Source organism: Elephantulus edwardii, unplaced genomic scaffold, assembly GCF_000299155.1.
Source record: "Elephantulus edwardii isolate Elephantulus edwardi_28Jun2011 unplaced genomic scaffold, EleEdw1.0 scaffold00218, whole genome shotgun sequence".
NCBI classification, from domain to species: domain Eukaryota; kingdom Metazoa; phylum Chordata; class Mammalia; order Macroscelidea; family Macroscelididae; genus Elephantulus; species Elephantulus edwardii.
In genome coordinates, this window is record NW_006399968.1 from 4,739,911 (window position 1) to 4,764,752 (window position 24,842).

General features: G+C 40.5%; 1 protein-coding gene across 1 annotated transcript in view; it reads right to left on the bottom strand.

Annotated features, from left to right (window-relative positions):
* The window catches only part of ENAH (enabled homolog (Drosophila)), a 132,445-nt gene that overhangs the window by 8,429 nt on the left and 99,174 nt on the right, over window positions 1–24,842 (bottom strand). The window contains exons 5-12 of the mRNA XM_006898062.1: window positions 15,562–15,836; window positions 13,615–13,725; window positions 10,291–10,595; window positions 9,238–9,383; window positions 9,005–9,062; window positions 8,246–8,291; window positions 3,430–3,496; window positions 301–363 (exon numbers count right to left, since the gene is read on the bottom strand). Of these exons, the coding sequence (XP_006898124.1) occupies window positions 301–363; window positions 3,430–3,496; window positions 8,246–8,291; window positions 9,005–9,062; window positions 9,238–9,383; window positions 10,291–10,595; window positions 13,615–13,725; window positions 15,562–15,836 (1,071 nt within the window). The remainder of the gene's footprint in view (window positions 1–300; window positions 364–3,429; window positions 3,497–8,245; window positions 8,292–9,004; window positions 9,063–9,237; window positions 9,384–10,290; window positions 10,596–13,614; window positions 13,726–15,561; window positions 15,837–24,842) is intronic.

The following is a 24,842-nucleotide window of genomic DNA, read 5'->3' on the forward strand; positions in this document are numbered from 1 at the left end:
AACAGTCTTTCAAAATAACTGGAAAGCTCCAGACTAGATAGTCTCGTTTTCCCACCTTAGTATCTAAGACATGGTAATCATTTATATTATCCCAACCAAATCACAAAGTGATGGCAAGAAAATGGATACCATAATCAAAGTTCAATTCTCTGAATTTTCTGAGTAATGATAAAAATGAAAAGATTCTACTTTCTAAATAGCTCTTTTGTGGTGATTACCAATCCAGGTAGAAAAGCTCAGCCCTGTCCTGAAAATGTTACTGAAAAGTCTTAAAATCACAAAGTCACAGCAGGATGATACCTGTGTAATGAATCATAGGACCTGTTGTCAAAAACAATCTGACTTTTCCTTGGAGAATCCCGTCTATGAAGGGAAAAACCATTTAAAGGGATGTACAATAGAACTTTTAGGAATAAATCTCATTACACTACCATTGCATAGGCTTTTTGATCTTAGGAAACAAAAGGATTAAAGGAGTCAATTAACCTGAAACATAAGCAACTTTTCAAAAATTAAAAAGATATTCTAGTTATACAAGACTAGTTTGTTTACTTGATAATTATAAACTACAACACAAACCAGAAAATCCACATTGTGCAGTGGCGACTTTACAGACTGAGGACAGAGCAAAATCTAATACAAAGATTCAGTAAATATGGAAGCATATTCAAAGACATTGCCAATAGAGTACACAGTACGCTATAGATTGAAATAGAAACCACCAGTCAAAATCACTGGTCAACTTGTTACCACGAAATTAACACTGTTCAGGAGTCATGTACAGAATTTTCCTTCCATCTTGGATACAGGATTTATCTTTATAACTTAATAAAAGCCATAGGAAGAATTCATAGACTTCTCTGTATGTTACATCCAAAATTTAGCATTTTTAGCTATGGTATTGTTTTCATTCTACTATCTGATACCTTTATAAAAGAAATACAGTATAATGAAGTATCTTTATGATAAGAGGAACATTAATTCATGTTAGCATTGATGTAATTTTGGTAGGACATTTTGGAGAGAAATGAGTACTTTTTATTCAGTGCCAGAATGAGGCACATTTAAATAAAAGCACAAAAATTAAGTGGCCAATCTATTTGGTTTCAAAAGGAAGTGGGAAGAAAAGTAATCTAATCTGACATCTGTTAAGCATATTTGTTTTACTGAAAGAACTCTAGGAAATGAGGAAGAAACGCAGACAGTGAGAAGCCACCACCAGAAAAAGCAATCAAGAGGAGAATGAATCCACACAAAATGTATTTTCAAAATAACAGCCTTTAAAATATACAATGTTCCTTGAAGTTTGTTTAGAAAGCTGAAATTCTTTTACAAGAATGCAGTGCCAAACAAACAAACACAAAATTAGTTTCCTTCTCTAAATGGATTCAAACAGAGGAAAGAACATGTTAATCTGGAACACTTCTTTTATCTCCTAAAACAGATTTTGCCATCAGATGAAGTTCAGCTATAAGAAAGCTAATGAAGGTATTCCTATGAGTTAAGAGGAAGACTGGAGGAAGAATTCTCCTTGACCAGAATTTAGATCTTTAAGAAGAAGGGCACATCACATCTGCTCTCTCAGAGCATCTCATTAACTCAGCTCTTGTAACACACTACACTGGGTTAGAGATCAATTATGTATATAAGATATAGGTGTGTGCTTTTGCTACTTTCCTGTAAAAATCTGACCATCACTAGTAATTTCTCTAATTCTTACAAAATCAAACACTCATCTTTTAAAAAAACTAAAAGTATCTATAGTAAACCAACAACAGTTTTGTCATGGAGAGTAAAAACTGCCATCATCAAATCTTTCTTAGCATAAAGAACCACAAACTATAAATCCATATTTAGATGCAAGCTAATACGGAATATATTTGTGAAAATATGAAGTATATTTTTATATTTTTTTGTGTTAGGTTTTTATCATTAGAGAAAAGTGAGGTTTTCATGAGGAAAAGCTAAGTCAAATATTGAAAGGTCAAGCATATTTATTCTCTAACTAATAATTTTTCCTGAGAGAATAGAAGTCCTTTAAACTTTTATATAAGCCAAGAAACAAGACCTCAACAGCTGAGACATAAATTTATGCCTAGCACAGCACGCATCACTAAGGAATGCAGACTTCACTGGGCCCTGACTACATGCCCACACAGACACACGCTGCCACGTTAGTACTGAACACCATCTTTTCTACTTCTTTACGATTAGAAGCATCAAGTGAGATGGACAAAGAAAGCTACCTGACAAATTCAAGTTTTGTTACACTCTCTATACCATCTTCTCTCCAGCTGTCTTGAAAAACAAGCAGCTATAAAAAAGTATTATTAGGTGCAAGCTCTGGTGGCCTAGAGGCAAGAAGCTGCACTGCAATCCCAGATGTGCACAGTTCAAATCCACCAGATGCTCTGCTGGAGAAGGAGGGGCATTTCTACTTCTGTCAGATACAATTTGACAGTACACACACACAAATAATAATAAAATTTAAAAAATTTAATAAAAAAGAACTTAAAAAAAGTGTTACTAGGGAGTACTGGGGGAATCTGAATATACAGTATAGGAGGTCAAACGATATTCATTGGTAAATTTCTTGAGAGTGTTAATAGTATTATGGTTACACAGGGGACTGTTCTTACGATAAATACCTTTGTACTCCGAGTAAAACAGAGTATGTCTGCAACAGAGGTTCAAATTATTCAGAGGAAGAAAACAGTGAGAAAGGGAGATATGTGTGTGTGTGTGTGTGTTGTGGAAAGAAAGAAAAATGTACTAAATAGAGTTAAACTAGTGGATAAAAGGAAAGTAATTTTTTCTTTAGTTTTTAATTTCTCAAAATAAAAATAAATTGAGAGAAATTTAAAGTATTCTAAAATCCTAGATAACTTCATAGGGAGAGGTTGTGACTAAACAAGCAGTCTCTGGTGGAAAGCATGAGAATATTCTCAAACCTGTTGCCCTTGGGTAGTGACCAGCTCATAGCTGATCCTCCAGTGGGTTTCTGGGCTGTAAAGAGTGAGTGAGGAGACTGCCTGTCTTTCTTGTGGGGAGTCCCAGTGAATTAGGACCATGAGAGAGGGGAGGCCTTTGGCTTGGGAACTCTACACCACCACAGCTCCCAATAATGGCACTGGGGAAGGAGAGATAAGGGAGGACAGAACCCTTTATGAGGAGGATGACAATTACGGAAACAAATACGGTGGTAAGAGTTGCCCAGCACCGTGAACACAATTCATGGCAGTGAACTGTATGTGTGTGTGCACAGCTAAGGTGGCTCTCTGTCTGCAGAAACAAAATGGTGCCCATCTTATTTACAATTTTCTAATGCTCTACAATTTCCAAATCCCAATTTTAAATTTTCCACAATTGAGAATATACTTATTTCTAAGCACATGCAAACATAAAACAAAACTCAGAAAACTCTGATACCTGGAGATAACAGGAGACTTGCTGCCATTCAACGTATTTGTTCTTTCCCAAGGTTTTCTTGTTGGTTCTTCAAAGGAAAGGAAACAAGTTATTAACATCACGTTACACGTGCATCCAAAACTACTGAAAAACTAGTAACTAAATGGAGCTGCTTTCATAGTTAAAAAAGTAATTTCTAGATCCGTCTTGAAATACAATGTTGTGAGTGACAGGATAATATCCATATGCATACAAGGAAGTCCGGATGAATACCACCCCAAGTATGGAAGCGAGAATGGGAAGCTGTCGCCTCACATACTCTGGGCATGTGACAGGGTGGACAGCACCTGCAAAGAGGCTGTATGCTTGGAGAAGAAGTGGGTGGGAGAGGAATCCTCTCACTGAGGTGGACTGATGGTGACAACAATACAGGGTATGAAGGCAGAGATTGGAAGGTCGGTGCAGAGCCAGGCAGGGTGTTAGTGTGCTGTACATGGGATGGCTGTGAGCCAACAATTAGTGATAAGTAGAACAAACTTTAGCTTAAATATTATAATCTTTAACATCTATGAATATATTATTTTAGTAATTTCAGACTAAACCTAAAAAACTCCTCTGAAGAAAATTCAAATAGTTAAACAAGAAATCACACCAACGTTCAGAATCCTGGAACCCTCTGTGGGTCTCAGATCAGTACGTCTCAGGACTCAGCAACGATCCTATTAAATTCACATTCACTCTAAGCTTTTATTTGGAGCCTGGGTGAAGCTGGTGGTTTAAACCCACCCAAGGGCTCTGAAAGAAAGGGCTGATACCTGCTTCCATGAATCATGGAATCAGTCATGAAACCCTGGGCAATTCCACTCAGGAACCCTGGGGGGTCACTATTAACCAGGAGCTGACAGCTGACAAGCCCTTGTGACAAGCACACTATGTGGTCACTCGCTGGTTAGCTGACTGCTCTGCCCTTCGAATCTTGTTCCAGCTTGGCATTGCTGGATGACTGGCTGACATCAGGAGTGGAATTCATGTCAGTGTCATGATCTCATGTACTGACTCAACAGGGCCCTCTAGCCCCACTTCAACAGCCCCCTCAGCATGGTTCTGCACCTGCCCACTCAGCAGCCTGTTCTTTCTTCAAACTAGAACACCCAGAACTGAACCCCATTCTTCCTGATACACAACCTTTGTTCTGGACTTCTGCCATCCTCAGATATCTTCCTGCAATCTTGCTTTGTTTCTCATCAAGAAAGCAATTCCTTCCTTTTTTAATCCCACCGCCTTTTTGCTCTCTAAACACCAATATCGTCTCTCAACAGCCACCATCATGACAGGAGGTTCCAGAACCGGGCAGGACAGGAGGCATCTACTAACTAGATGAAAAGGCCACAGTCAGCCCACATCCAGTGGACACTTGACAGAATAGGGAAAAGGGAGAAGTCTTGAGTGAAACTGTGGGACATCCTGATAGGCAAGACGCTGTGAAGAAGGGGGCAGGCGGAAGAATGAGGAAGTGACTTCAAATGGATAAGATCTAGCAGACACCAGGGCCCTTTCTCAATCAGCTAAATGAGTCAGTGTTTAGAACAGCACATCTGCTTCTGAGAAAGGAGCCTGAGTCAGCTCTGTAGGGGCAGAGGTAGAGGTGACCCTTTCTGAGGGAACATGATGGCAGGCTCAGGGGGAACAGAAAGGTTGGGTTAGCTTTAGGGGGGCTTCCGAGACAATGAGGACCCTTGGCCTAGGACAGCTTCCAAATGGCCTTTTCCTATCTGAGACCTCTCTGATGCTCACACAGTCATTTTAACGTTCCTAGGACAGGCTGCTGTGGAGAGATGTCAGTGCATACTTGCAGGCAAATATCTGAGGATTCCACTAAAGGCTCCTGCTATTTCGATATTCTGATCTGTTGTCCAACTCTACTTACCAGTACTTCTCAAAAACAATTCCGCATTCTCGTCAGGTGAGTCTACGGATGCATTCTTAATCTCGTCTGCTGATCTACAAATCCTACTAGCATTGCTCCTGCCTCAATTCCTGAAATATCATTCCTTCTACTTTGTGTCAAACTAACATCCTTTCCAGGTACAGCAAAATGTCAGTTTTCTCTTCAAAAATTATCCAAGCCATAGGAAACTTTACTTAGTATTTAAACACTAACTTTGTATTCTATATTTCTCATCTCCCAAAGCTTTGGGGGTAAGGCTTCTTCTCCTTGGTCTGTCAGGTGTCTGACCTAGTATCAATTATGACAAAATGAAACAAAAGACAACCAAACAAAACTAGAGGCCAAAGTGCCTACCCTACCCCTTGCTTTCATAGCAACACACACACACACACACACACACACACACACACACACACACACACATTCTTGTGCTCTGTCACGTTTTACACGGCTCTTGTTGTAGACTGTCGAGTCAGAACCGACTCAGAGCTGACTTTCCAGCGGGTTTTCAGAGCCCGTAAATCGCAGAGAAGATTGCTCATTCATCTCCCATGTAGAGCTGATGGATCTGAACTGCCTTTGGGTCAGCAGTACAACCCCTTACCTACTAGGTTACCAGTACGTCCTCATATTTTAAATAAGGAAATACTATAAGATAAGGAAATCCTTAACTTGAGGTCCCAAAGATAACCCTCAGGACACTCATGAATAGTTTAAAAGTATAAATACATCTGTATTTATAATATAATACAATTTCCCTCCCAGGAGAGAAGGTCTGACTCTTTCATTAAATTCTAAAAAGGAATCTGTAACACTAAGGTGCTGTTCACTTCTCAAATACATGTTTCTAATAATAAAATGTATAAATAATTGTAGCTTAGATGAGTAAAGATAAAGCTAAATTGAGTGGGTCAATAATCAATGGGAATCTACAATGAAGAAAGTAGTATTCAATTTAAATGAAACTGAAATTTAAGTAGTATTCAGAGGGAAAATAAGAATGAATGGGCAAGGAATAGTATTTCACAAAAGTTGCACTGTTAACTATAATTTAGCACTCAGACTATTAAATAGCATTATTCAAAAATAAAACTATGTTTTCTGTATCAATGGGTTGAAGTCACAAAGCAGAGGGGAAAGAATATTTTCTAAAAAAGTGTATTTACCTAAAAAGTTGAATTCTAGAGGAATCTGGTAGTCTCCATAGCAAAATGTGCAGGAATTAATACAGACATCATCCCACTATTTCCTATGAACCATTCTAGTAATTAATTGAAACTTATTTCTGTCATTTCATTCTAAAGTATGGGGAGGAGAGACAAGTCTTCTACTGCTATGGGACGAAATAACAAGAAAACTATAGCAATCTCTTATTTTCATACCGGACACAGTACTCATTAAGTACTTTCAAGTGAAGTAAGTTTAGTTATAGTCTAAGCAGTTCAACAAGAATAGTTCAATTAATAAGTCATTTAGATTTACTCTAAGTAAGTCTATGCTCAGAAGTTCTCAACGTCAGAAATTTCACCAAATTCAAGAATGCTGTCCAAAACTTTAAAGGCAATCTGTGCCACGGATTAAATTATGTCCCTGAAAACTGTGTCACCTTGGCTGGGCCAAAATTCTGTAATTATCCTATGTGTCATAAATCCTCACTTCTATAACATTCGTGGGGTAGGAATAAAGGAAGCTGAGCACTGATGCAATCCCCCTCAGGACGTAAACTGAGCTAATCAGTTGTAAAAGGACTGGGGACAGGGTGGGGATGGGGGGTTATACACTCTGAATCACATCATAGTCTGATTTGATTGATAAGTTTGCCTGGGGTCTAAATCACCTTTTGCCTTAAAAGAGCTAAAAAGAGAAAGAGGTGAATAGAGAAGGGGGGATCTCAGTACCACCAAAAGGAAGATCCAGCAGGAGCACAACAGCCTTTGGACCTGGGTGCTTGTGCTGGGAACCTCCTAAACCAGGCGACACAGAAGACAGAAAGCCTTCCCTAAGAGTCAGTACTCTGAATTTGGACATTTAGCCTCCTAAACTGTGTGAGGTTAAGTCTCTATGTGTGAGTTAAGTCTCACAGCATGAGACAACCCAAGACAATATATATAGGAAACTTTACTGTCTTGATGAGACATCTTAAATGCAAGGCTAAAATGAGAACCTTCACATTGGAGAATGTTTTAAAACAAATAGTACTAGTTATAACATCCCTACTTCATCTTTACCTTTAAAAATTAATTATGAAAAATTCCCTTTCATCTAATAATGTATTCTTTTCCTTTTTCAGTGAATCATCTCAAATCATTAATGATAACATTTTCACAGAACATGTGAAAATGCAGCTCTTGAGAGTCAGTAGAAAAATCTTTAGGTGCTAATAGCTTTCCAATCTACCAGTATCAGAAAGAAAATCATAGTTGTTGGAGAAAATGCCACCAGAATGCTTCTTGGAGATAAAGATGACAAAGCTTCATCTCATATACTTTGAGCACAATGGGAGGAGAGGCTGTTCCTTGGAGAGGGACATCATGCTTGGAAAGGTGTAAGGTTAATAGAGGAGAAAAAGACCCTCAACAAGATGGACTGACAGGGACTGCAACAATGGGCTGAATTATGTCAGAGATGATGGAGATGGTGCAGAACAGGACAGGGTTTCAGGTCTGCTGTTCACAGGGTCACTGTGTGAGTTGTACTTAACTCAGTGGCACCTAACACCACCACAAAAAATAAAAAAGGGCAGGGAACAAAAGTTTATAAAGAAGAAATTTAAAGAAAATAGTAGTCATGTGGTCCAAATAGGGCAAAGAAGAGACACTTAAATTGGGGACTATTAAGTAATAATGAATGTTTATAAATAAAATTTATAAATCTTTCTCTTAAACTTACCCGGTGTACTTGTAGAGGCCTTAGAAGTTATAGGCTCTGAATCTTCCTAAATACATAGAAATGTTTGTTACTATTATCACATCTACGAAGACACACAAACACACCTTCCCTCATCTCCTATGTTCTCTAATTCCCACTCCATCCATCTTTTCTCCCCTCCATTCTAGTTTTCATTTTCCCCTTCTATGCCCACCTCAGGTCCTTCTGTCCTAAGTTCTCACTGAGAACTTGACTTAGTCAGGGCTATGTGGACAATATATGGGAAGTTTGAGGAATGTCAGCAATTAGAGGCAAATACAGGAGGAAAGTTACTCATTTTATTGATAAGTACAAAGAAAATCATTTTATAAAGCTGAGCTTCCCCAGCAGAAATGAAAGGCCCCGCTCTTGATAGTCACATCTATTAAACATTTGGAAAGGACTGATTTACTCTAATTCTCTCATTTTACATGCAAGAAGTGGAGCCTCCAGGTAATGAATAAACTAATTAATGAGCACAGCCTTATTTCACAGCAGGTTTAGGTTCAGAGTCAAGGATATACAAATCTGAAGCTTTGTGCCTTTCTGACATTCAACCTATTTCACCAGGAATGCCATGAAAAGTCTTTACTTACCATGCAAAACAAGGCATGTCTAATATCTAGAGTTAACAATTTCAGTTCAAATTAATAACAATCAAGTAAAATCATCTTTCACAACTTCCTGAGTGAGCTGTGCTGAATTTCACACTGTAAGGTGCACCACTCTCCCATCACTTACATTTCTTTCCTCTTTCTGTTCTGTATCTATTGTTGACCCCTTTTCCGCAATCCTTCTCCTAGAAAGGAGGCAGAGCAGATGTGAAATGATTAGTTTTTCCTTAGAATCCTTTAACAATCTGAAATGATTGGTCTTCCATGAAGGAAATCCTCTCTCTAGTTAAACTGTATCTGGGGGAGTGGACAAACCCCTCTCCACCCCAGCTGTGCTCACATCATGAGATTCATACTCACCTCCTGGCCAGCAGGGCACTCATCTCCTCCATGAGACCACTGCCTCCTAAAGGAAGGGGCCCATTGCCACGACCCGTTTCTGTTTTAGATGAGGCAGAATTCACACCACCAGTGCTCCCTCCGCTTGGGAAAGAGGCATCCTCCATCTTAATAAGAATATACAGATTTCATAAATTGTTAACAAACAACTACACATTTCTTAAACAGTTAAAACACAGGGGGACATTGAAATTAATGGTGATAAAAAGGTCAAAAGTATTTTTTTCTAAAATTTTTCTCAGAACCAGTAAGAATCCCTGTGACGTGGCACATAATGTGTTTGGCTGCCAAGCAAAAGATGTACAGTGTGGGCCCATCAACTGTTCCACAAGACAAACGGGGATAGTCTCTTCCCACAAAGGACGGTGTACAGCCTCAGAAAGCCAAGGAGGTGCCTGGGACTCAGAATCCATTCAACAGCAATGGCTTTCAAGAATCAATGGAATGTGAAGAACCTTAATTATGTTTTAGCAAGGTCAACATCTCCATACTTCTGTAGAATCCTTATTTTCATGACAAGGGTGGAAGATTAAGGAAATGTACATTAAAAAGACTTAATGGATAATCAGAGACTAGGAAAAATGTTGCAATAAAAGACATTATCGAGTTATAGACAACATCTGCATACAGCTTTCTATCACTGTATTTAGTGGTTATATAGATGGATGCATTCATTTTTAAGAAACATACACGGAAGTATTTATATGAGAATGAGAGCAAGATGTCTCTGACTTACAAATAATTCAGGAAAAATGTGTGGGGAGTGTGTATGTGTGAAGGAAGAAGCATGCAATGAAAAAGTAATAAAGCAAACAGAGTCAAATGCTAAATGCTAAACCTTGCAATGGGTTTACAGGTTTTTACATTCTAATAGGTTTTCACAAGTTACTTCAATTTTTTTTTTAACTATCAACAATAAAATGATTGATAAAAATAACACAACAAATCCATTCTTTTAGAGTATTGAGAAATGAGACACACATAAGAAATACAAAATTTCAAAATGTTATTTACCCGTGACACTTTCCTAAGTTTTGCTCCAGCAATTGCGGCTGCAAGCCCAGTTAAAGGACGATTGTCATCTGACATGGATCCCCCAAAAAATCCAGATGCAGGGAGGGGAGGGGCGGGAGGCGGTGGGGGAGGAGGAGGGACCTGGTTCGGAAGAGGGGGTGGAGGGGGTGGGGGTGGAGGTCCCGAGGCTGGAAGTGGTGGAGGTGGAGGGGGACCAGGAGGGAGAGGAAGTGTTGCTGCAGTCTGGGCAGGACCCGGGGGAAGTGGTGGAGGGGGAGGAGGTGCAGGTGGTCCCAACATGATGCCTGAGAGAAAGAAATGTTGCATAAGGCCATCAACAACAGTACTAAGTTATGGCTTAAGTAGAAAGGGATAGAAGAACATCTTAAATTAAAGTAGTTCTCTACAGTAATCTCCTACATAGTAACAAGTTCAAATACTATAATGTTCCAAGTCAACATAAAAAAGATACTCAGTAGGGAAGCCAAAATATACAAGCACCTACATTAACTTTAGGGTTTTATTAATCAACTTGTAAAGCAAACAAACTCATTAGGTTTTTTCTCCCATGAATATTTGGTAAATAAGCCATGTAAATGCTGATGAAATTGAGATGAGAGGTAAGCATCTTTTAAAAAGGCTACTGTTTATGCTGTCACGAGGTGTGACCTGAAACAGGAGAACCAAATGCTCCATGCTCTGAGACCATTCTACAGTTATAAAGGTATTTCATCCCTTAGCCAAGGGCCTGCAAGAAGAGATGGGTTCCGGGCTTCAGTATTATTTTTATGCATGTGTATATATCTTTATCTACCTGAGGAGCTCTGGTGGCCTAGTGGTAAGGAGATGTGCTACTAACCCAAAAACAGAAGGTTCAAATCTACCAGCTGTTCCATGGGAGAAAGAAGGGCAATCTCTTCCTATGCAAATTAGTGTCTCTGAAAACCCACTGGAGGGTCAGCTATGAACTGGCTCCAAAGTGACAGTACATAATATCTACCTATCTGAGGAAAATGCACAATCCCCTCTCATGTAATTTAAAGCCTCTAAACCCCTCCTGGAGGTTGACCGTTGCGTCGGTTCCAATTCGATAGCAATCGATAACAATCACACTGCATGTATGTAGGTATATATACATATACACCCACATATACATGTATGTACGTGCGAGCGCGCGCACACACTCTCTCTCTCTCTCCCTCTCACCTCATGTAATTGTAATGTACCGCCAGGGTTGAGAAACATTAAGCAAAAGATGTACTGGTAGAAAAAAAAAATCTCAAACTTATTCTAACAATGTACATTAACAATAACAATGTACATTAGATGTACAGTTTGGGAAATTTGTTTTGGCTTTTTTTTTTAAAGAAAAGCTTTTAAGGTGATGGTAATGCACAAATCTTATAAAATCATAAAGAATTTACTGAACTAGTAGACCCCTTCTTCCTTATGGCTTCAAAGGGGAAGGGCAGGACAAAGCAACTGCTACCTTGGAGCAGTTGCACAAGGTAAAGACATCATGTGTTCAAAGCGGACGACTGCTACAGGCTGTCAATCTCCCAGGAGCTATTAGGGTCTCAACCTGGAACTCAGGACTGTGCCATGCTCTCCATGCTTCTGACAGTGTTCCTATCACAGGGACATGAGGAGCACATGCTAAAGCCTTGACTGAACCTTTATGCAAATCTATTATGTCAACAATAAAGATGTACACCAGCAGTCAGGAAATGAAAAAGCGTATCGCGATGGGAAAGTCTGCTGTTAGGGACCTCTCTAAAGTACTCAGGAGCAACAGTGTCTCTCTGGAGACTAAGGTGCGCCTGATACAGGCCATGGTATTTGCAATCGCTTGTTACGCATCAGACAGTTGGACAATGACTAGGGAGGACAGAAGGAGAGTGGATGCTTTTGAGCTGTGGTGCTGGAGAAGAGTACTGAAAGTACCATGGACTGCCAGGAAAACAAACAGATTCATCTTGGAGAGGATTAAACCAAGCTACTCCTTGGAGGCAAGGATTCTGGGGCTTCGTCTGACATACTTTGGACATGTTGCCAGGAGGGATGGGTCCTTGGAGAGGGACATCATGCTTGGGAGGGTGGAGGGACGGCGCAGGAGGGGAAGACCCTCTATGAGATGGATTGACTCGGTGACTGGGGTAATCGGGATGGGTGTGTCAGAGGCAGTGCGGTTGGCGCAGGATAGAGCAGGGTTTAGGGCTGTTGTGCATAGGGTCGCTGTTGAGTCGCAAAGGACTCAATGGCACATAACAACAACAACAACAACAGCAATAACAAGGCTTATTTACTTATCACAGGAACTCGGCATTTTTAAAGGTATGTCCACAACCAAGGCCTTAACTCTTTCCTTGTGAGGGAAATCTGTCAGAATCTTTCCTGTAATCCTCCTTAAATCCTACACTTTTAAAAAATAAGTAAATTGCTTACTTATAAAATCAAGTCCTTCTCACTTTACAATAATCCGTCCCTTCCTGTGACTGCAGAGAGGGCGGGCATGGTGTGGCTCTAGTGCCTGTAGGACACCAATCTTGGGACCCTTACCAAGACAGAGTGACCCATTTGTGACAATGGCTTAAGCAGAGCAGTGGTGTGAGGATAGTGCAGGACTGAGCTGTGTTTGCTTCGAATGTACACAGGGTCACCAGGAGTAGGGAGTGACACAATGGTTCCTAACAGCAGCAACATTTTTTCCTCAATTATCTCTTCAGCCCTCCACTTTTGTACCTATGAACTATGGAACCCTTTGTGGAAATAAGCAAGCCTGCCCAATGCTTTGCCCTTCCTACAAAGTCAGGATTTATGGTGGGGCTCATTCCTAGAAGTCCAGTATGGGAAGAGGCCAAAACAGAACTGAATCCAAGACCAGTAATATTCCAACTAAGACTCTCAGATAATCGAACAACTACAGACGGGCACTGTCTATATAGGTTGATGTTTCCCAGAAATTAAAGGGAAACATGTTACTTTGTGTATTTCTTTGTGTAGTAGGCCCAATGTGTACTCAGGTAAAGTATAGTCTCACTGAGATTTCAAAGAAATATAGACATTGAAAAACATCTTCAGATGCCAAGGGCACCAAACCTTCTCCTATACCAAACAATTTCTCATAATGACCCACAAATTACAACTAATCTCACAAGAAGAAATTCCTGCTTTAGTTCATTTGTGTGTATTTGGAACAAATTAACAAAGCTAATACATGGCACTATGGCACAACAGCATTCAACTATCAAGCCATCTTATCTCACTAAGACATACAATTAATTGTCCAGTAAGGGTTGGTAGCAGTAATAAAGTAAGCCTTACCCTGTTGGGCTGGAGTCTCGGCCGGCTGAGAGGCTGCCTGCGAGCCTGGCTCAGGAGCAGAGGGGTCCCCCAGCACAGAGTTTAGAGGAGTCTCAACAGAGGCAGGGGCAGCTGCAGAGGGAGAAGGGAGAACACTAGGCTTGGATGAGGGAGTTGAGGCAACAGGGGTGCTTGGAGGAGGAGAAGCTTGGGATCCACAGTGTGAGAGCGATGCTAGGGAAGGCAGTGGAGGCGGCTGTGGCGGCGGGGCTGCAGGCCCTGAGGTAGGCGGTGGAGACACTGGATACGGGACAGAGTCAAGCAGCCCAGTGGGTGCTGGCGGTGACGGAGGCATGTGGGGCACAGGAGAGGAAACACAGATAGGGAGGACAGGCCTTGGACCAGCAGCTTTGCCTGGGGGGCTGCTAATCATTACTGGAGGAGATGGAGGGAGAGGTGAGAAATTGGAAGTAGACCAGGCACAAGGCTTCGTAGCTGGAGGCTGACAAGAGGGTGTGTTCACAGGAGAAGAAGGCCGAGAGTTTTTGTTGAGAGGACGTGGAACTGTAGCGTAGTGGGGAAGGACGGGGTGGAAGGCTGAGCCTAGAGATGTTGCAAAACGTGTCGCTGAGTGTCGAAGTGGTGGTGTAGGGGGTGTGGTAGTAGGTGGCAAAGAGGTCACTACAGCGTAATCAGAGGTGGCATCGGATACTGGAGCAGAGATGACTTTAGCGTATGATGGAGGAGGTGCTGAAGGAGGCTGGCAACTGGAATACTCAGGAAGTGGAGCATTATACAGGGAACTGTCGGAAGATGGAGCTGGACAGAAGGTGGGAAACAGCAGCAAAAGACAGGATAAAAAAGGAGAGAGAAAAAGGGAGCTAGTGAAGCCACAAAACCAGCATTCAGACCAAATGTAAGCATGCAGACTTCAGTTAGTACCAGCGACTTTAGGCATATGAGCAAATAAATACTTTTATCTGAGACTATTTTCATTTACAGATACATCTGAGATTCAGATGATCTTATTCAATAACTGGTTAAATAAAGGAACTCATCCTATATAAAGAAATAAGTTTATACACTTTAATTTTCATCATTTAGTCTATTATAATTGAAATTGCACAAATAAAACTATAAACACAAGGGTAAGTTGTTTTGTTTTTCCCAAAGCAACAATACTGGAAAAATACATTTATTCTGAGAAGCTAAGCAACCTTATTTTCAAAACTTATTTATGAATAAGTTTTATTTTGTGGCTATGGCCAATAAAATAACTAAGCCATTAAAAGCAAATGAACTAACTCAAGCAACACCAAAAATGACCAGTATTTAATCAATGCACATTGAAACTTTTGATATAAGAATAAAGAGGAATTCTTAAATCCTATAATGAATGTTCATTTTGAAGAATGTTAAAATACCTCTAAAACTTTTAGCTATATCTTAAGTCTTTCAGTAAATTCTACCAGATTTAAGCAATTTTCAAAATGTTGGAAAATTTTTAAACTTAGATTATCATTGTTTTAGAGAGAATATGTTTTTATCTAATGTTTTAATTTGTCCTTCATAAACATTAGAGTAAAATCAAGCACATTTTTTGTAGAATGGTAATATAACACTGTATTAAAGGAGAGTTAAGCAATCTCCTAAAATAAATACTAAATTCATCCAATCTTAAAAACTCCCCACAAAACACATACTTTCCAGCCAATTTATAAGGACTGAGAAGCATCTGAACACAAAGATAAAAATTTCCAAGTGCATTCTCTTAAGTCTCCAAGCAATAAAAACAACACAGAGAGAAATAAAAAGAAAATGCTACTGCAATAAGATTACTGATTATTTTTTGTAATTCCAAGGTGTGCTGCTTAATCCCCAGCATCTCAAGTGAGGAAGTTTAAAGCATGACCATATAAAACGTGGCCCAAGCTGAGCTAAGCACACAGAATGGTGTGTGAGTCTTACCAGCACTGGAGGCTCTTCTCTCACGCTCCCACTCCAGCTGCTCCCTCTCTAACTGCTCCTGCCGCTCCCGCTCCAGGCGCTCCCGCTCCAGCCTCTCCAGGCGCTCCCGCTCCAGGCGCTCCTGCCGCTCCCTCTCTTGTCTCTCCCTCTCCAGCTGCTCTTGTTCCAGGCGGTCCCTCTCCAACCTCTCCCTTTCCAGCCTCTCTCTCTCCATTCGTTCTCTCTCCAGTCTTTCCCGCTCCAACTCCTTCTGTCGTTGCTGTTCTTGTAATTGCCTGAATGGAGAAACGAAAAAGTTCCCCCCATTAGGGTTCAATCAGCAAGAAGTTACTCCCTCCACAATGATCATAGGAAGTATACTTCTGATTCAAAGACCAAGCCAAGTGGGACATTCCATCAGCACTTCCTCTCTCACAAGGAAAAAAGCTGTTTTAGGGATGAGGGGTTTATTTGTTTATTAGCAGTATTTTTTTTGTGATTTAAGTGGAAGTTTACAAAGCAAATTGGTTTTTCATTCATTCATACACATTTTGACTTGTAACATGAAGTACAAATTCACAAATATAACAGAACTTCCCCCACTCCATCCCTCTTAACTCTCATTTCCATCAACCCTTCTATCCTTCCCCTCCTGCCTCCAGGGCTTTTCCTTGGGCAAATGCTGCTCTTCTGATCAGATAAGGTTGGTTATTTTAAAGGTCAGAAGTTACACTTTTGAGAAAAAAGTATTATTAGGATCATTCGAGTTGAATGTGTCAGCACATTTATACTAATGCTTCACTTCTTTCTCCACTTCTTACCAAAAAAAGTTCTGAAAATGAATAAATTTTTCAAACAAATTGAACACAACACTTCAAGAACCAAATACTTTAATAAATTAATGAAACATTTATAAATTTTCGTTCCCTTCTTAAAATGTAACATCAATTTTTAACTATACAGGAAATACATTATATCATTTTGAGGGGGAAAAAACCTTAGCAACAGCTCCAATGTTTGCTGAATGAAGGAAAACTACAATTAAGTAAAAAGAATTTCAAATTATTGGAGATCTCATATTCAGAGGCAAGTATAATGAACATTTTGGTTAAAATAGATGACTGGTTTTTCCTTATACAAAATACTTAATAGAAACAAAGGAAAAGAAACAAAATCTGATTTCCTCACCACAAAATGTGCTTGCTTCTCTTAATACTTAATAGCTTATAAGTCGTTCTAATTAATAATCAAAATCTGCATCTTTTCCTTAAGGTGTGCCTGGTTCAGGTCACAGTCTTTGCTGTTGCTTGCTATGTGTCAGAAAGCTGGACTATAACTAGAGATGACAGAAGGAGAATTGATTCTTTGAGCTGTAGTGTTGGAGAAGAGTACTGAATATACCATGGACTGCTAAGAGAACAAACAGGTTTGACCTAGAGAGGGTGAAACCAGGCTGTTCCTCGGAGACAAGGATTCTTGGGCTTTATCTGACATAACCTGGGCATGTTACAAGTAAGGACCAGTCCTTAGAGAGGGACATCATGCTTGGGAGGGTGGAGAGACAGGGCAAGAGAGGAAGACCCTCGATGAGATGGATTGATTCAGTGACTGGGATCAGGGGGTAGGTGCGTCAGAGACAATAAAGATTGACACAGGATACAGCAGGGTTTAGGGCTGTTGTTCATAGGGTTGCTATGAGTCACAAGCAACTGAACAGCACGTAACAACACTGTGCTTCCGGTTCACTGCCCACAGTTTAAGCAGCCTCTTACAGTTTGTTGTAGGTGATAATACTATGTATTACCACTGCTGTACATTTTCTATTCAGATTATCTTTGAAACTTTTTTCAACTACTTCCTCAAACTCCGAACAGAGTCACAAGATGAAAAGGTATAAACTTTATATTAGAAATAAAAGTTTCTAATACATGGTTCCAAAGGGTCTACAGAAATATTCGTGCCAATGAATACTCCCCAGCAGGATTGATAATGAACTTCATAAGATCCATTTTCTTAAAAATAAATAAATAAATAAATAATCCATTTTCTTTCCCCCAACAGCAGTGAACTGATGGCTTTTAATCTTTGTATTGCACCACTATATAAAAAAGTGATGTTGGAAAACATGAGGGAGACAAACAGGTTATCTCCTCCTGGAAAGAAATCTTTAAAGTGTCAGAATCTGGTAAGAGGTGCTATGATGTGGGATTGACTTAACAGCAATAGGTTCATTTTTTTTGTTTGGTTTGGGTGTTTTTGGGGCAGGCAAGTTCTTGTAATAAGATTATTTAATTATTGATATTTGGCTAGTAGTAAGTGGTACTATAATCCCAAAGGCAGACGTTTTGAATCCACCAGCTGCTTCACAGCAGAAGTATGGGCAGTCTTCTCCCATGCAATTAACTGCTTCTGAGAACCTGCTAGGGCATCAACTATGAATCGGGTCCAAACTGATGATGGCACACAACAGCAAGGACAAAAACATGGTTTTATTTATTTGTAATATTCCACCTAAAATCCATCCTAGCAGTGAGATTTAAATAATACTCAACCTATCCTTTTGTGAATATGGTCAGTCAGCTGTCACACCATCATAGTTGTGGCCCTGATCTAAAATGTTACATATGTACACATTGGCCGCTTCTGAACCTCAAGAACATGCTGGCTCATAGGCCTATATGATTAGGATGGCAAGAGTATCCTGCACTTTTACTACTGAGCTTGACTTGTCCAGGCTGACCCTGGACCAACATGGTTTGAACTGTGTCAGGCCTCTGACAGGAAGGCCTGGTGGCATGGCCAGCAGGGAGGTGCACTGCTACTCACGGGAAGGCCTGGTGGCATGGTCAGTAGCACTGCTAACCGCGGGAAGGCCTGATGGCACCATCAGCAGGGAACCTTGTGGCTGGCCCAAACCCAGCAGTTGCCCAGGGAGAAAGATGGGCCATCTCTTCCTGTGTGAGTTACAACTTTCAAAGATCTGCTGGAGGGTCAGCTGGCAGGACACTGTGACTCAAGGCAATGGGTGAGTGAGTTAACATCTAGTAAGCTCTAGTCACCTTCATTAACAGTTTTGTAAGTTACACAGGAGACTCCCATCTTATCCCTACAGAGCATCTGGTTTGCACTGGGGATGGCAGTACCACTCGTCTACCTAGGCCACTAGAGCTCCCTATCAACATATGTCATGGTGAGATGCACCTCATAGCAACCCTATTAACAACAGATGTGAACTGTGTGTACTCTACCCTGCATAATCCTCATGATTTTCAACAGACTCAATCCCATTGGTACAGTCACTGTGTCAACGCATCTTATTGATGGTATTAATTTCTTCTGTTGACCTTTATCATTTCCAGTATGGTGTCTTTTTCCAAGGTCAAGGCCCTCTTGACAATAGATTCCAAGTATGAGAGTCAGAGTTTCACCATCATTGCCTCCAAGAGGCAAAGTGGTTGCATATCCTCTGAGAGAGGCATGTCAGTTCTTTTTAGCAGTCCACGGGATACTCAATACTCTTCTCCAACATCACATTTCTAAGCCATAGATTCTTCCCTGATCATCCTTATTCACCGTCCAACTTTTAGAAGCATACATAGATGGAACTGAAAACATGGTGGCTTGAATCAGGCACCTTAGTCTTTAAACTGACATTGTTGCTCTTAGGCACTCTGGATAGGCACTTGTATAAATGTTACATTTAGACACACTGGCTGTTTCTGAGCCTCAAGAACATGCTGGCTCATAGGTCAGGAAAGGTTATCATCTCCCCAATGCAACATTATCTTTTGATTTTTGGACTCCTGTTATCATTTGTGTTGTTTTGTGGATCCAAGTGAAGTGAAATGGTTGACAATCTCCATCTTTTCTCTGTCCATTATGATGCTACCTGTGAGTGAGAATTCTTATCTTCCTGATATTGAGATGTAATCCATATTGAAGCCTACAATGTATTCTCTTCTTCAGTAAGTGCTTCAAGTCTTCTTCATTTTCTGCAAAAAATGTTTTGTCATGAGCCTAGCGTAAGTTGTTGGTGAGTCTTGTTCCAATCCTGATGCCAATCTTCTTCATATAGTCTAGCTTCTTGAAGATTTGCTCAGCATACAGACTGAATAGCTATGTAAAAGGATGCAACTCTGATGCACACCTGAATTTAAACCATACAGTGTCCCCTTGTTACTTGTAGATAACAGCTTCTTGGTCTATGTATAGTATTTTCAAAAACACAATTCTGGGCTTCCTAGTCTGCTCACTGTTCCCCATAATTTGTTATGATCTACACAGCTAAACATCTCTATCTGCCATCAGTAATGACATCTCTTACTCCACAGCCTCTTTTGAGTCCACCTTGAACTGCGGACAGTACCCTGTCAATGTACTGTTCTAGTCTTCTTTGAATAATCACAAGATAAGTTTTAGTTGTGTGTGAATGAAACTGATGATTTCCACATGTTTTTGAATCATCTCTTTTTGGAATGGGGTCTGTTATGAATCTCTTCCAGCAGCTATCTTCCAAATTTTTTGGCATAGATTAGAGAGCATGTCCAGAATGGTATCCGTGTGTTTAAATACCTCAACTGGCACTCCATCAACTCCTCAAACCTTAATTGTTTGCTAATACTTGAACTTCTTCATTATTATTGGTTCTTGATCAATGGTACTACCTGAAATGGTTCAGTGTCAATCATTCTTTCTGGTATAATAACTCTATGTATTGCTTCTACTTCTTTTGATGGACTATAGAGGAATCAGACTGACTACATTTGTGGAAAGAAAGAGTCAATGCAGAAGCAAAATGTCAGTCAAAGCAATGGCAGGGGCTTATTGTGAAAAAGGCCATTAGCTATGTATGTACAAGTTCAAACTGAAACTGACAAAAAGGCACTAAGTTTAGGAAAACAAAATGGAATTTTGAGTCTATCCCAATGGAACAGAAAATCTATCTTGAGACCAGGCGAGCTGTGGGATACAATCAAGAACAAGATCCATGAAGAAAACAAAAGTAGGAAAGAAAAACGAAGATAAAAATGGGCATCAGGACAGACTCTGAAACTTGCACTAGAACACAGGCCAAGAGAGAAGAATTGCTGAAAGAAGAAAGAGAAGCAGATGACTTCAAAGGGCAGTCTGAGAAGACAAAGGAAAGTCTCCTAAGGAAATGTGCAAGAACTCAAGCTGGACACCAAAAGGGAGAAGATGCTCAGCATTTTTCAAGCTGCAAGAAGTGAAAACCAAATCCACGTCTTGGGCTGCAATGCTGACGGGGTCTATAGAGAAATTCATGAGTGATGCAAGAAGCACCAAAAGAAGATGCAAGGAATGCAGAATCACTGCACCAAGAACTGGTCAGCACACAACTTTCACCTTATTTATTTCTGTTATACAAAACCCACTACGTGGAGGCCATAGCCAGAGCCTGGGTTCTGTGCACAGAAACTCTGGTGTGGGTCTTTACAAGATGGTCAGTGAACTCCTGACAAAGAGACATGTTGAATAGCCTCCTTCCAGAGATCTAGGGTCAAGCAGCAGTAGGTCTTAGAGATGGCATCACACGTGGTCTTGGCAAAATTGCCCAGGGTAGCTGTGCCGCCCCTGGCTCAGGTGGAATAGTCACCAATTCCAGGCAGCAGCAGCTTCCTAGGCACAGGACCTCAATGATTCCAATGCCTGGCATGCAGGGATGAGGCCAGCACAACCGTGTGAGGCTTGCTGATCGTGTTCCCCTAGAAGCCACACCACAAAGGGACAATGGAGAGTTTGGCCAGGACAGTGGCCTCATGGATGGCAGTAGCTACCTCCTTGGAGCATGTAATACCCACACCAACAATGGCAGTGAAGGCCTTGGGCCTGGTCCGCTGGACAGAACATGTCTGCTGCAGTACAGGCAGGATTCGTAAGACCTTGTCCTTGAGGGCCAAACCCAGGAAGAAGTCAGACTACGTGATGGGCAATGAGAAGAGCTGGATTTTCTCCAAGGACTTGATTTTCATGTCTTTGGCCAGATGGTCCATCTTGGTGATGGATGGCACTCCCTGTCCTTGGCTTTGCTTCCTAATCCATGTCCTTGGCTTTGCTTCCTAATCCATGGCCGGGACCCTGACCCCACGCTGCCAAAGCCTCTGTGGAACTGCTGCAGGCTCCCATCCCAGGGCCCCGGAGCATCCGGGTCCTCCCACTGCACCGGCATCACCTGTCAGCTAGTGTTTCCTCGGAGAAGAAGCCAAACACTGAACTTCTAAAACTAGGATATTTTATTAAATTTTAAGATAAACTAAAAAAAAAAAAAGCCATATGATTTATCTCAATACCTAAGAGAGTATGAGATGTCTTATGTTTACTTAGTTGTCCTTTTATTTCTTAAAGTTTCTTCTTTAACTCTAAAACACATGGCTTTGAAAGGTAGTTATGTAATTTTTGTGATTACACTAAAACCTATAGAAGCTGAAGGTATGCAGTCTAAAATGCCGTTTGCTTTTTATTTTCTGAATGACAGAAAAACGTGCCTAAGTAGGCACCTAAAGCCAAAAGATCAATCTGCTGTGAGAGGATCTCACTACAATTGTTAAAACTTCTGTTGCTTTTTTAAAACTACAATGTTACGCACTTAAACTTCATAAAAAATAAATCCATAAACACTTGAAAGCATTGTGCAGAATATTAAACAAGGGAAAAAACCTTGCTTTTATGTGTCACTAAGTGGATTACAACTCATTAATGATCCTATGCACAAGGGCTCTGAACACTACCCGGTCCTGAGCCAATTTCACCATCTAACACACCTGTTCCCATTGCCTCAGTCACTGTATCAATCCATCTCATCTGGGGTCTTCCTCTCCTGTGCTGTCTCTCCACCCTTCCAAGCATGATGTCCTTCTCTAAGGACTGGTCCCTCCTGGCAGCACTTCCAAAGCATGTGAGATTGAGCTTTAAAATCCTTGCTCCTGAGGAGAAACTTTATTTCATCCTCTCTAGGTCAAATTTGTTTATTCTCTTGGCAGTTCATGGTATGCTCAAGACTCTTAGCCAGCACCACAACTCAAAGGCATCCATTCTTGGACTGACATGCTTAGTTATTAGCTCTTAGCAAGCAGAACATAGTAAGCAACTGAGAAGTCCACAACCTAGATCAGGCTGGACACTGGTCTCTTTAGCACTCTAGAGAGGTCCCTGACAACAGATTGTAAAAAAAAAACCCTAGTCTTTTGATTTCCTGACTGCTGGTGCCAAGAATGTTGATCGGAGATCTGAGCAAGATGAAATTGCTAACAACTTCAGTTTCTTCTCCATTTATCACGTTGCTACAGTGCGGCCAATTGGCCCAGTGGTGAAAATCTTTCTTGACGCTGGGACACGATAAATAGTATCAACTGGAATTTTCAAACTGGGGCTTTAGCTCTGATTAGAAGTAGAGCTGAATGGCAAAATTTGGCACATTTTTGTCCTTGTCAGCAGTATTAATAAGGTTTGTAATGGATCTTCAAAAATTTCTCCCTTTAACATTTTCTAAGAACAAAAACAAAAGAAAAAACCCATCTGGACTAGAAAATTGATTCTTCTTTTCTCACATAAATATAGGTCTCTGGCTATACCATCATCTCAAACAGCAACTTTAAGAGAAACACAAAAGACAACTATAGTCTCGCTTGTTATAGGCAGCAGTTGTTTGTGACTCTACTACATACTAAAAGCTAATTTTTCAGTGCACTGTACTGATTTCATTATCCACCCAATAAACCACCAGTCACAGGGAGAGTAATACCTCTGCAAAGGTGAGGACAAATGACAGTATTCAAAGGAATGTCTTCAATAACAAACTAGACAGGCAAGTCGAGGGATTATTTTCAAAATGAGGGGTTATTTTCCATCATTAAGCTGAGAAGCAGGAGGGGCATCCACTTCCAATATAGCCTGCCTCCAGAAACTCTATGAACTTGGAGAAACCAAAGTTACACAAGTGTTCACATCTTTTGTTCATAGGATCGCTATGAGTCGCCTGCGACTTGGTGGCACTTAACAACAACAGCAACAATATGTACAAACTTAGCTGGACTTTAAATTTAAAATTTTATTAAATTTAAAACATGTATTTCTTTTTAAAATCTGTTTTAAATGTCAATATTCTAAGCAATCACTTTGGCTCAGAGTGAATCTGCACACAGAAAGTAAGGAAAATGATTTAACTCTAGAGCACAGTGGCTGCACCAAGAAATGCAGCACTCTATGATTACTTCACAAGCTCAATGTTTTGCTTTGTAATCTCTGAGCTAATGACTGTTTCTCTCAAACAGTATCGCTGTTGTTATTATGTACCATTGTGCTGGACCTGACTCACAGCTCACCCTCCAGCAGGTTTTCAAAGGCAGAAAACTGCAGGGGAAGAAACTTCTAATCTTTCTCCCACAGAGTAGCTGATGGATTCCAACCAGGGGCCTTTGGGTTGGCAGCTCTCTACCACTAGAGCTCCTTTCTCTAAAAAATATATTATCTGTAATACAAAAATAAACTTTGGCACCACAACAAGATAAAGGTAAACAATCCAACTGGAAAATGGGCACAGTACATGAACAGACACTTCACCAAAGAAGACATTCAGATGGCCAACAAGCATATGAAGAAATGTTCAAAATCCCTACCTCTAAGAGATGCAAACCAAAACAACGATAAGGTACCCCAGTAATAACAGCAAAATTTCACAGAGCAGTAAGCAACATATGCTGGCGAGGTTGTGCAGAAATTGGAACCCTTATTCACTGTTGGTGGGAGTGTAAAATGGTGCAACCACTGTGGAAGGCAGTATGGCGCTTTCTCAAAAAGTTGCAAATAGAGATACCATTTGAGCCAGCAATTCCACTACTGGGAATATACCCCAAAGAGACTATAACGGCCACCCAAGCAGATATATGCACACCCATGTTTACTGCAGCTTTGTTCACAATAGCAAGGAGTTGGAAACAACTTAAGTGCCCATCAACAAAAGAATGGATAGAGCAGCTCTGGTATATTCACACAATGGAATACTATGCTGCACTGAACAAGCATCTCATGAAATATTATTCAAAATGGGTGACTCTGGAGGACATTGTGCTGAGTGAAATATCTCTGTCACACAGGGACAAATACTGCATAGTACCACTGTTATAAACCTGGACTGACATCAGGGTTGGGGGGAGACTGAGAAAGATGGGATAAATAACGTATACTGCATTGAAACAGATGAGGAAGAAAACGGTTTAAAAGGAGTATGTGATTAGGTATTACTGTCAGAAAAGGAGTCCAGAATGAAGGCTGCATAGTGGATTGGA